Source organism: Tasmannia lanceolata, unplaced genomic scaffold (assembly GCF_043159265.1).
Source record: "Tasmannia lanceolata isolate RefF3 unplaced genomic scaffold, GAP_Taslan_0.1 ptg000048l, whole genome shotgun sequence".
NCBI lineage: Eukaryota > Viridiplantae > Streptophyta > Magnoliopsida > Canellales > Winteraceae > Tasmannia > Tasmannia lanceolata.
In genome coordinates, this window is record NW_027518725.1 from 3202201 (window position 1) to 3214368 (window position 12168).

The 12168-nt window shown below is 39.3% G+C and overlaps 1 protein-coding gene across 1 annotated transcript; it reads right to left on the reverse strand.

Moving 5' to 3' along the window:
- Nucleotides 1-103: 103 nt before the first annotated feature.
- On the reverse strand, nt 104-3030 carry LOC143864212 (dehydrin COR410-like). Its single transcript, XM_077375100.1, has 2 exons — nt 2687-3030; nt 104-704 (listed from the first exon to the last, which is right to left on the reverse strand). Exons 1-2 carry the CDS (start codon nt 2924-2926, stop codon nt 282-284), a joined length of 663 nt encoding a protein of 220 aa, XP_077231215.1. The 5' UTR covers nt 2927-3030; the 3' UTR covers nt 104-281.
- Nucleotides 3031-12168: the final 9138 nt, after the last annotated feature.

Sequence of the window (12168 nt, forward strand, 5' to 3'; positions counted from 1 at the left end):
TTTTTCACAAGAAATATTTTTCATGCAAGCTAAACAGGGCCTAAATAAAATATGTAAGTGATGGTGGATATTGGGACTAATAAGAATTTTGTACAAACAAAGAAACAAACAATTCACTACTATATATAAAAACAACACTATTACATTCACATCCCCCTCCACATAAACAAACCAACATCAAGTACCTAAACACACATCATCTTCAAGCAAATAACACAATAATCCTATACATAATTATAACAACATGTAAAGAAAACAAAAGAACTTCAATGGTTGGCACTCTACTCTCCCTCATTCTTGTGGTAACCAGGCAGCTTCTCCTTGATCATCTCAAAAATACCCTTCTTCTCCTTAGCAGCCTCTCCCTCCCCTTCGTGGATCGGGACATCAGTGGACATGGGGGGTGGCACATCATCTGCTTTCTTAGTGTGTCCGCCGGGAAGCTTCTCTTTGATCTTGTCAAGAAAGCCCTTATTCTCATCTACGGTTTCCATTGGGATTTCATCGGCTTTCTCTGTGGTTTTCGTTGGGATTTCTTCAACTTCCTCTATGGCGACCAATGTTTCTTCTTCATACTTCACTTCGACCACTTTCTCCTCTTCTTCTGCCTTCTCACCGGATACCTTCTCCTTGATCTTCTCCTTCAATCCTTTCTTCTTCTTATTGTTCTTTCCTTTCACCTCTTCTTCTTCATCACTACTAGACTGAAAAGTATCAAGCAAGAAGATAAGTAAGCAAGATTTACAAGACTATGGATTATGGCTGTAAAATAACTCGTTTACCCTTAAACATATGGACCTTTGTATATTAATATGAGGTACCCTTTGTTTGGGCCTCCTGATATGACATCAAGGCAGTAGGTCCTTAGTTTGGACCTACAATGAGGATTAGTATGCCTAATGGGCCAAAAGACTATGAACGCCTTGGTGTCTGTGAGCCCAACAAGAGAATCCAGCTGGGTTCACCAAGGCTGTTGGATTCATTTGAGTCAAATGGTTTGATCAACGGTTTAAAAAGGTTTCTGCTCAAAACTCGGTTGAGTTGACTCGACAGAACTCAAAAATAACTCGAGTAGCCCGATTTATAGGAGTCGACTCAAGTATTGATTGAGTCAACTCGACTAGGCTGAGTTTAGAGTCGACTCCACCAGTTTTAGTATTATTGATGCAATGGTTAGCCACATAGCACATTATGGTGGCGCCCACCAAATAAATGGGTCCACCATCGTGTGAGTGGGCCCATTTCCCTATATCACTTGGATGACCTCCTCTCGTGATCACATTTACATGTTGAGTCAAAACTACCAAAATGCCCTTCATTTTATCAGGATACCCCTTCATAACCTAACTATCCCCGTGGCCCACACCACCCTCTAAATTAAAGGCTGAGTGGCGCTCTTAAAAGAGTATTCATCATCTACTATACTTGTCAACAAAATAGGGGGAGTTATATGTGTGCATGTTTTTCATGATTTAGGGGGAGTTTATATATTATATATCATTTTCTTTGATTTTTGTCTCTTGCCCCATTTTTTGTTGAAGCCATAGGGGGAGAGAAATGTATGTACTTATTGGCAAATCTCTTGTGAATGTCATTATAAAAAAAGAGGAGAATGTAAGCCCAATGGTTTCAATCTTGGCATTATCTTCTTGTTTTGATGATTCCATTTACAAGTGATTTTATATTAATAATGTGCTTTTAATTGTCTAAGTTGTAGATCTCATTAGTATGAGATAAACGAAGCTTGGATCAAGGCATTGAAGCTAAATTGGAATGCATTTGGTGTCATTTGGAAATAACATGGCAATTTCATAAATATTAGGGGGTGGGAATATAGGATCATCGACATAACCAAAAAAAAAAAGAAAAAAAGAAGAAGCTTGAAAGTCATAAAAACAACTTCGAGGAATGATAGAATCAAGGGCGCCCTTGCAAAATTCAGCTCTAAGGGCGCCCCTATTGGTTGATTTTTGCAAAGTGAACAAGTTTTTCACATTTTTTAGGTGCGTTCTACTTTTTTCAGCGCTTCACTTTGCAAAAATCCACTAATATGGGGTGCCCTTTGTGCTGATTTTTGCAAGGGCACCCTTCATTCTATCATTCCTCACTTCCAGAAAAAAAATGATATTGTATTTCTGAGATTTCATATGGTGTAAGCTCGTATAGTCCAGTATTTTTCAAAAAGTGCTGTACAGCCCATACCATAGGATTAAAATGATATTGTATTGCCGAGATTTCATATGCTGTAAGCCCGTATAGTCCCGCATTTTTCAAAACATACTGTACAGCCCACACCATAGGATGATCCAAACACTCCCATCTCATGGGCCACAAGCCAACAGCGTAAATAGGTTATGTCCAAAAATGATTTCCAAGGTTCCAATCCCAACCTTCCTCTATAGATCCGAGGGCTAGGATCATCCTAAGGAAATGATTTTTTGTAGACAATCTATTTACACTGTGGTCCATCAAATGGAGTGTTTGGATCATCCTATGGTGTGCGCCCGCATAGTAAAATACTGGACTATACGGGCTCACACCACATGAAATCTCTTATAGTGCCACCCACTTGGTAACTTTCCACTCATTTTTTTTTCGTGCATTCCAAATTCAACAAAAAGAAGTGGGTGGCATTGTGGCAATACGATTTAATGATTTTGCTTTCCTTTTTCTTCTTTGTTCTTACCGAGCTTGAGCTGCTGTGAGAACGATGGAGCTTCTCAAAGAGACTAGCCTTCTCTTCTTTTTCCTTTTCCTTTTCCTCCTTTTCTTCAGCAACTTGGACCTTCTCAAACTCAGTGACTAAAACTTCTTCATCAGGCTTTTCTTCGTCTTTCTTCTTACCCATAAAATTTAGTAATCCACGCTCCTTAACTTCACTCTCGACAACCTCCTTCTCATTGTAGTGTTGGTTTTCTTCAGCCATGGCCAACTTAGCACAAACAAGATATCAAAAGAACAAAAAGCTTTTAAACGTCAGAGAGAAATGAAAAACTGTGTGTATTGATGGTTTTGTGACTTGTGAGATGTGTTTCAGCTTTGGGCTTTTTATAGGAGAATTCATGGGGACGCGTCTTTAACGCTTTTTTATGTCAAATCACGTTCAAAGAGGGCGCATTATCCTACAGGGGAGGCGAAAAAAATCATCACCCCCGAAGAAAAGAGTAAAAGAGACACAAGTACGTGATTTGGCATGCCGACAACCAATTGAGAGGTCGACACGTAGCAAGTGAACGTGAATGGGCGGTTGTGGGACCCTATATGTCGGTCGAGTGACGATAAATCTGGAAGTTCCGTGGAAGTTCCGTGTGGTACTTATCAAAAGTTGCCACGTGTCTAGCCTCTTTTAATCTTTGAATAGAAGAGTGGCGGTATCAGAAAAGACATTTAGTTTTGCTTGTTTTGGTAGTTTGAGAGCGAGTTTGTGGTGGGGAGAGCCTTTCGAATTTTGAAGATGAGAGTGTCGGTTAAATGTCGGCATTCGGCTTTTGCTTTTCATTTAAGTAGTTGATATCCGCACTACCAAATTTTGATGATGGTGCTACCGACTTTGTTTTTTCTCATTGGTTGTTTATAGCAGTGTAACTGTCATTAAATCCCAACCAACTGAAGGGTGGAAAATAAACTTAGTAGTGCCATTATCAAAATATGGCAGTGGTGGATATCATTCCCCCCTCTGTCCACATCATTTCCCTTGTATCTTTCGTTCGTTCTTCTTTACCTTTCCCTGTTCAAATGCTTTTTGCTTTTTGAAAATTAGCAAAAGCAATTTTCTTCTCAACATGGGTGTAAAGTTAATGAGGGAAAGAAGACATGTGGATTCTTTTTTAATTGATCTAGACGCCTCAATTTGGTGGGACCCATCTAAAACAGATTTTATGGCCATGGATGATTCATCGTTGGACCCACTACGGGTCGGTTTGGATTGTCAGAATCAGGCACTAGAATCGTATTCCGATTTGTTAAAAAAAATTGAACAGAATCAAGAGCAGAATTAAATGGAAGATAAGGAATTCCGGAATCTGTTTCCCATCCTATGGTATTCGACCATTCTAGTTCTGCCTTGATGGGAATGAAACTTTTATTGATTTTTTTAAATTCAATTTTTTATTTTAATTTTTCATTCCCTCCTTGGGGAAATGGAAATAATTCAATGCCAATTCAAAAGCCTTATTCCAGCAGTCCAAATGCAGCCTGAATGAATTGTCTAGATTGATAATCAACCACACATGTCTGTATGATGATCGTGGCCGTTAATCTAAAATAGGTCACATTGTAGACCTCATGCTGGCCAGATGATCTTACAAATTCCCAGGATCATCCTTTTGAAGTGGGACCCACAAGACCAATATGGATATGTAGTGGCCCACCAAATATGGTGCTGATTCCCATACACATTTACCTCATTTATGAGGAGTCTGAGAAAACAAATTGACCGTTAATCTTGCCAAATGGATGTTACTCTCGAGATTTGTGCATTACACGTTTGCTCTTCTTAACTTCTTTATCTCTAGACTAGACTAGTCATCCTTGACTCGTCGTTCTCTTACATATCCACGCGGACCACACTCGCTAATGTTGATAGTTGCACCCTTTTTTTGTTAGGATATTGGGACTGCCATGTTTTGATAATTGCACGAACTCATCTTGTATTTTCATATTTAATTACCTTCTTAGAGCTTTTTGGGAATTATAATAACTTTTGACCACTTGCTATATAATAAAGGATAGGATGAATTTGTGTAATTATCAAAACATGGTAGTGCCAATGTCTATTTTTTTCCTTCTTGCCATTGAGTGATACTTGTACTACCTCAGGTCAACTCAACTCACCTAAGCCTTTGTCCTAAACTAGCTGGGTCGGCTAATGAATCCTTTAGAAAAATTTCATGAAGAAGGTGAAAGATCTGCCCGGCTCAAATTGACTAAAGTCTATTTTTCTTATACTACCATGTTTTGATAATGTGACTAACTCACTTTGTCACATCATAGACTCTCTTTTTAAACTAATTTTATTAGGCCGAGTTAAGCGGAAAATTAGTCATGGGCATATTATGTTGTACATGTAATTGGAAAAACATTTTAGATGAAAAATTTTCCACAAATTAGAGGGAAATAATATGATTATGTTTAAATTAGGATATTATCATAAATAGAAGGTCTCCGAGCAAAAATTGTATAGGGGTATGTAAAAATGTAGAAACATTTTGCTTTTCAAACTTTTCATGTAAATCCTTGCAACAAACAAGACCTAAACTATTCATTTGCTGGAGCCTTACCTAGGTTGTGCTACAAATATCTCCTCCTTATGATGATCCTGACCCTCGATCTGATCTGCCGAAGTCTCTATGCCGTCCATCCATTTGCAACCTCTACGGATCAGAGGGTTAGGATCATCCTATGGAGTGTTTTGGGGCACAACTTATCTATGTTCAGAGGCTTGGGTGGAGATCGTGGGACCCATCCCATCAAAACATGAGGTAAAATGGTGGGTCCAAAACTTGAAAGAAACATGTTCAGTATATATTAAAGATGTGGACTGATTTCTGCACTACCATATTTTGATAATGGCACTACAAAACTTTTATTTCACCTTTTTTAATTATTTTAGGACTGTTACTTAATGAAAACTCTTAAGTCAGGATTGATCACCAAACTAAGTGTCTTTCATGATGGTATGTGATTCGAATGGCTTGGCACATTATAGTCAATCATACCTTGGACCTCTTTTCTTGTTATCACTTTTCCTCCTTTATTACAAAACTTGCAAGCCACATTCTTAATCCTCGAGATTGCTTTCACTTTCATTGCTTTTGTTCTGCATCACCAAGTTACTTCTATATAGGCAAAGCCCTATTAGGAGCATTGGAAGAATGAGCAAATCCTAATGGGGCCAGAGAAGGCAATAATGGCCTCCCTCTATTTTTTCTAAGTCAAAAGGAAACTATATCCCTTCCTTCCTATGAAGATAACTTTCCTTTCAAGGTTGTCTACGTAATCTCAAGCTTGATTAGGAACCTCTTATGTGCTCTTGTGTCACACACGAGACTTTGTTCCTGGTGTGGACCCTACTCCATGTTTTCTCTCTTATAGACCTCACTAGGGGTGCAAGTTTGGCCCTGTCGGCCCTGACCCGAACAGAGAGGGCGTGTCACGATTCATTTTTTTAGACCCTGACTCACGTCGGGTCGGATTCTGGGTTAATGCCTCGGGTACCCTGACATGACCCGGCCCGACCTTAGGTTTTCTATTATAGAATTGAACCATCTATGCATGTTTCTTTTGCTAATGTTTTCTATTATCTTGGATTGATGTTTCTTTAGATTATTATTATTAATTGTCTCTGTTGCCCGTCATGTTGTTGAATTCATATTATCTTATTTTGTTCACTTTCTCTGTTTATTGATCATTTTGTTCTATATGATAAGTGGTTGCTTTATTTTTGGCACTAGGGTCAATTAGGGCCAGGGCCAACACTGAGCCCTGTAGGGCCGGCCATGGGTTGAGGTTTTTCGGCCGTGACTCAGGGTCAGGGCGGATCAAGGCCGAGATAATTGGATCTAGAGTTGGGCTAGGGTTTTGAAAAACCCGACCCTGTTGCAGCCCTAGACCTCACCTTAGGATATTGTCCCAAGGGTTCTCATTATTCTTCATCTTTATCTCCCCACTAATAACCTAAATTGTAATTGGGAGGGTTAGTTCTTCTAATCCTCACATCTTCAAATCTAGTTTATACCCACTATTAATTTTAATCTCTCATCCTCAATGAACAATATTCAGTTTGCCTCGAAGTTATTGGAAACTTCTGATTGATAGATTTTAGGTAAAGTAATTGGCAAAAAAGTGGTAATCAGCTCGACATGTTTTGTGTGAGCATGAAATACTGGTTTGACTAGTGTGGTTAACTACGTAATTTTGGTACCCTCAAGGACCACCATTCTTTTATTTTCTACATTTAATCTCATATTTACCCCTATGTATGCTTATGCTTAAGTAGGGCACAACCTGAGTCATTGTAATATAATTGGGAGCCCATTATGTAATGGCATCGTGGGTCCTGGTTTCGATTGATCCGAACCGTTCGTTTTTTAGGGCTTGGTCTGGATCCCCGATGACCCAAAATTCATGCCAAAAATATAAGGGTGCTGATACCCCCGACGGCTCACTAACGGGAAAAGTGAGACGTAGCCCATTAAGCAGGTTCCTATCTACCTTTTACCGGTACGACACTACTCCAATCCGATCTCTCTCTCCAACATGCATGAGCGGTTGGTGGGCCCAATTAATTTGTTTTAATCTGTGAGGAAGGTAGGCCACACTACTGGATGATATAAACCATCCATTCAATGGCCCACAACGTAAATAGGTTGCACCTAGACCTGGCAAAAATTGACCCGGACCCGCGGGTCGACCCGGCCCGCCCGTAAATCCCAGGTCCGGGTCAAGATGTTGTGACCCGTTTCTATCGTGACCCGCGGGTCAACCCGGCCCGTCAAAACTGCGCGGGTCCGAGTGGACCCGCGGGTGCCCGTAAAAAACTAAACATAAAAATGTCGTTTTTTTTTTCCCTTATAAGTTATAACTTTGTTTTCATTTCACTCTTTCATAAAAAAAAAAAAGGTCGTTTCTTTTGGGTTTCTTCTCTACTTCTTCAACCTCCAGAAGCGTCGCGGCGTCGCCACCTCTCCACAGGTACCTCTCTCTCTCTCTCTCTCTCTCTCTCTCTCTCCCATTCTTGCTGATAACTCTGTTCTCCTCCTCTACTTTTCCCTGGAGCACACACGCCCACACGCAAACACAAACCCTAAGGTCAGAGAGAGAGAGAGAGAGAGAGAGAAATTTTCTGATGGATTTTGATGGTCGATTTTACTAAAAAGATATTGTGGAATTGCAGGGGAAAAGATGTTGAAGAAAGGAGATCTCAGCGTAGATCGATGCTGAGTTTTAGGGAAACAAAAGGGAACGCGTCCTTTGAATGTTCCCTTGCTGGATCCTGTGTTGCCTGTCACTATTCTGAGAAGGTATATCACATAAGTTTCTGTATTGATTGCAATTTCTCTACATTTTCATTAAGGCCCTGTTTGGATTACAAGAAAAAAAAACATTTTTGCTGGAATTTTTTTACATGTGAGTGGTTGCTTCAATTTACACAAAAGAGTGGTTGCTTCAATTTACACAAGAGAGTGGTTGTTTCGGTTTATTTACATGTGATATCTCAATTGTCATTTAATTGTTTTTTTATTGTTTTGATAACATTTGTTCTAGCCCCATTCCATGTCGTCTTTGGGGCTTCTTTAATTGTTACTGTTATTACTTTATATTTTGGCAAGTCTATCTTGGCGATTCTATCTTGCTTCTATTGATGTTCACTTTCTTTTTTTTTCTTTTTTTTTTTTCGATAATGCAGCTTCTCCTTTGATCATTAATGTCTTTCACTGTGAATATGAGTACCTCCGTAGATGTAGATGATGATAATGAGAATTTTCTTAATGATAGTACTGCAAGTAGAGTTTGTAAGAAGCGTAAAGCAATAATTTGGGATGAATATGAATCATACTTTGACGAGAACAAGAAAGAAAGGGCAAGATGTAAGTTGTGTAGTAAAAGTTATGCCGTTGGTAGTAGTAGTCATGGGACAAAGAATTTAATAGAGCACTACTCCAAGTGTCCAAAACGTGAAAATATGGATGTAGGACAGATGCATTTAAGTAATGAAATGCAATTGAGGGGTAAAAAATTATGTCAAGAGACATATCGTGAGAAGGTGGCCATTTCAATAATGAAACATAACTACTCTTTCTCAATGGTAGAGCATGAAGGCACTAGGGATGTTCACACGTATCTAAATCATGATGTGAAACCATATTGTAGAAATACCGCCAAAGCCGATTGTTTGAAAATATATAAGAGAGAGAAAGAAAAACTCAAACTTGCTTTGGAGAGGGTTCCCGGTAGGATATGTCTCACATCCGACGTATGGACATCTTGTACGACCGAGGGTTATATTTGCCTCACCGCTCACTATGTTGATGAGAAGTGGAATTTAAAAAGTAGGATTCTCAATTTTTGCCACTTACCTCCACCTCATAGTGGTGTTCTTTTGTCGGAGAAGATATTTCAATTCTTAAAGGAATGGGGGATCGAAAAGAAATTTTTTTCTCTAACTTTGGATAATGCATCTAGTTGCAACACTTTGGTTGAAATCTTAAAGAGCCAACTTCGAGTTCAAAGAGCTTTAGTATGTGAAGGTAGTTTTTTCCATATAAGATGTTCGGCTCATATTTTGAACCTCATTGTTCAAGATGGTTTGAATGTGGCTAATATTGCATTAAACAAGATCCGAGAAAGTGTTAAATTTGTTAAAGGATCCGAGGGTAGATTAGTGAAATTTGCGGAGTGTTGTGAAGTAGTGGGAGTGACGGGGTCAATGGGTTTGCGCATGGATGTACCAACAAGATGGAATGCCACTTTCTTAATGCTTGAGAGTGCCCTCAAATATCGTGAGGCTTTTGCACATTATGCTTTGATGGAACCGGGTTACAAGTATTGTCCAACAAGAGATGAATGGGAAAGGGGGGAGAAAATGCACAAATTCTTGAAGCCATTTTTTGATATTACAACTCTCTTATCGGGTTCCGAGTATCCAACAGCGAATTTATATTTCCAATGTGTGTGGAAAATTCATTTGCGCCTAAATGAAGAGATAGAGAGTGTTGATACTGTTATTAGTAGCATGGCACAAGAAATGAAACCAAAGTTTCTAAAGTATTGGGACTCTTATAGTGTTGTGCTTGCTATGGCCGTTGTGCTTGACCCTCGCTTCAAGATGAATCTTGTAGAATTTTGCTATAAGAAGATTGATGAAGACAATCACAAGGTGAAGGTGGATATTGTTCGAAGTGCATTGACTTACCTTTTTCAAGAATATGTTACCAAATGTCCCGTGGTAACTCCGAACCATTCTTTGGTGGAAAATAGGGGCGGTAGTAACAACAATGACGACATTAGTGTAAGTTTTCTTTTCCCCCTAAACACTTGTGGTAGTTTCTTTTTAAATTTTGTGTATTATTAATTTATTATTGACTTTCATATCTTAATAATGTAGGAATTTGATTATTATGAATATGATGGTGGAAATAGTAGCGCAAAAAGGTCCGAACTAGACCTCTATTTGGAAGAGCCAAAGTTCGATCGCAAACACTATGCAAACATGGATATTTTAGTGTATTGGAGAGACAACCACGCGAGGTATCCCGTTCTATCTATATTGGCGCGTGATCTCATGAGCATCCCCATAACAACCGTTGCTTCGGAGTCGGCTTTTAGTATTGGAGCCAAAGTTCTCACCAAATACCGAACTTCAATTCGACCGGAAAATGCCCAAGCGGTGATTTGCTCTAGAATTTGGTTGTTTGGTTATGAAATAGAAAGTAAGTTGCAATATTTGATTTACAGTACACAAATAATATTTAATCATATTCTTCTTATGTATTTTAATAAATTAATTATTTGTATTTGGTAAATGCAGGCGATGATCCAAGTGATGAGTAACTAGTGGTGCCATTATCCAAGAACCTGTTGGCGTCGGTGTCGAGAGAATCCACTACCACTAATGCCTTGGAAGCTGCAGGTAAAATATTTAGTTATATAGTTATATTGATGATAACAATGATGTATTGTGTTCATATGGCCCTTCATCATGTATTGTAAATGCCTATTTTTGTTCACAGGAACTATACCATGAGTAGCATGCCTTGGATAGGTTTCAACAAGACCATTGGCGAAAGCTTTAGGAGTAGGATAATTTAAATGCGGCTTAAAGATGTGACTTCACTTTGTGAACTTTTCTGTTTCATTGTTTGTAAAATTCATTTTGTGGGTGTCTAAAACAGGGGCCAACATAGGCTAAACAGGGACTAAAACAGGGGCCAAAACAGCGGCCAAAACAGCGGCTAAACATGCGCCAAAACAGGGGCCAACAGGGTCTAAACAGAGGCTAAACAGCTCCTGTTTCAGGTGCTAAAACAGGGGCTAAACAGGGGCTGTTTGTCTTTTGATAATCATTTTATGGATGGATATTTGTCTTTTTTATTACAATGGATGGTTGGGTGCTAAACATGGGCTGTTTGTCTTTTGATAATCATTTTATGGATGTATATTTGTCTTTTTTATTACAATGGATGGATATTTGTCTTTTTTATTACAATGGATAAAACATGGGTAAAAATCCTATGATTGATTTCCATAGGATGATCCTAGCCCTCCAATCTGTAGAGGTTTCCATAAATAATAATATGCGATTCCTACATAGATTAGAGGGCTAGGATCATCCTATGGAAATGATTTTTTGGGCTGAACCTATTTATGTCATTGCCCATCACATGGATGGTTTGGATCATCCTATTACAGTGTGTAAAAAATAGGAAAAATGTAGGCATAAAAACAGGGAAAAAAATAACAGAAAACGTGTAAAAAAAGGCAAAAAACCCGGGTGACCTGCGGGTCAACCCGGCCCGTACGGGCCGGGTGCGGGTCCAAGGTCCGCGACCCGTAAAATTTTCCGGGTCACTTTGACCCGGCCCGTTTGACCCGGACCCGTACGGGCCGGGTCAAATCCGGCCCGGCCCGCCCGTTTGCCAGGTCTTTGCACCTCAAAATATCATTTCCAAAGGATGATCCTAGCCCTCCGAGCTAAAGAGAAACTGCAAGTTGTAGAAACCTCTATAGATTGGAGGGTTCTGATCATCTCATGGAAATGATTTTTGGGGCACAACCTATTTACATTATGGCCTATCAAATGGATGGTTTGGATCATCCTATGGTTCAAGTTGTATAGTAACATTAAGGCCGAATTGTAGGCCCCACTTATATTTTTCAAAATGAAGTGTACGGTCCACACAATAGGATGATCCAAGCCGTCCATTTGATGGGCCGCGACGTGAATATGTTGTGCCCCCAAAATCATTTCCACAGGATGATCGCAACCCTCGGATCTACAAGAACAAAGGCCAAACTATGGAGAAATGGATGGTTCAGATCAAACTAGTATGGACCTACTATCAACCCTACGGAAGATTCCCTTTTTGCCCCTAACTACTCCTATTTCAGTCACAAGTCTATTTCAGTCAAAGAACAAAGGCCAAATCAGAATTTCAAACTCTTATGCCT

Bases quoted from the DNA above. Each gene is read 5' to 3' on its own strand.
- LOC143864212 (XM_077375100.1), bottom strand. From the start codon at position 2,926: ATGGCTGAAGAAAACCAACACTACAATGAGAAGGAGGTTGTCGAGAGT. The intron at 705-2,686 runs GTAAGAACAAAG...GATACTTTTCAG, and splicing joins CTCACAGCAGCTCAAGCTCG to TCTAGTAGTGATGAAGAAGA.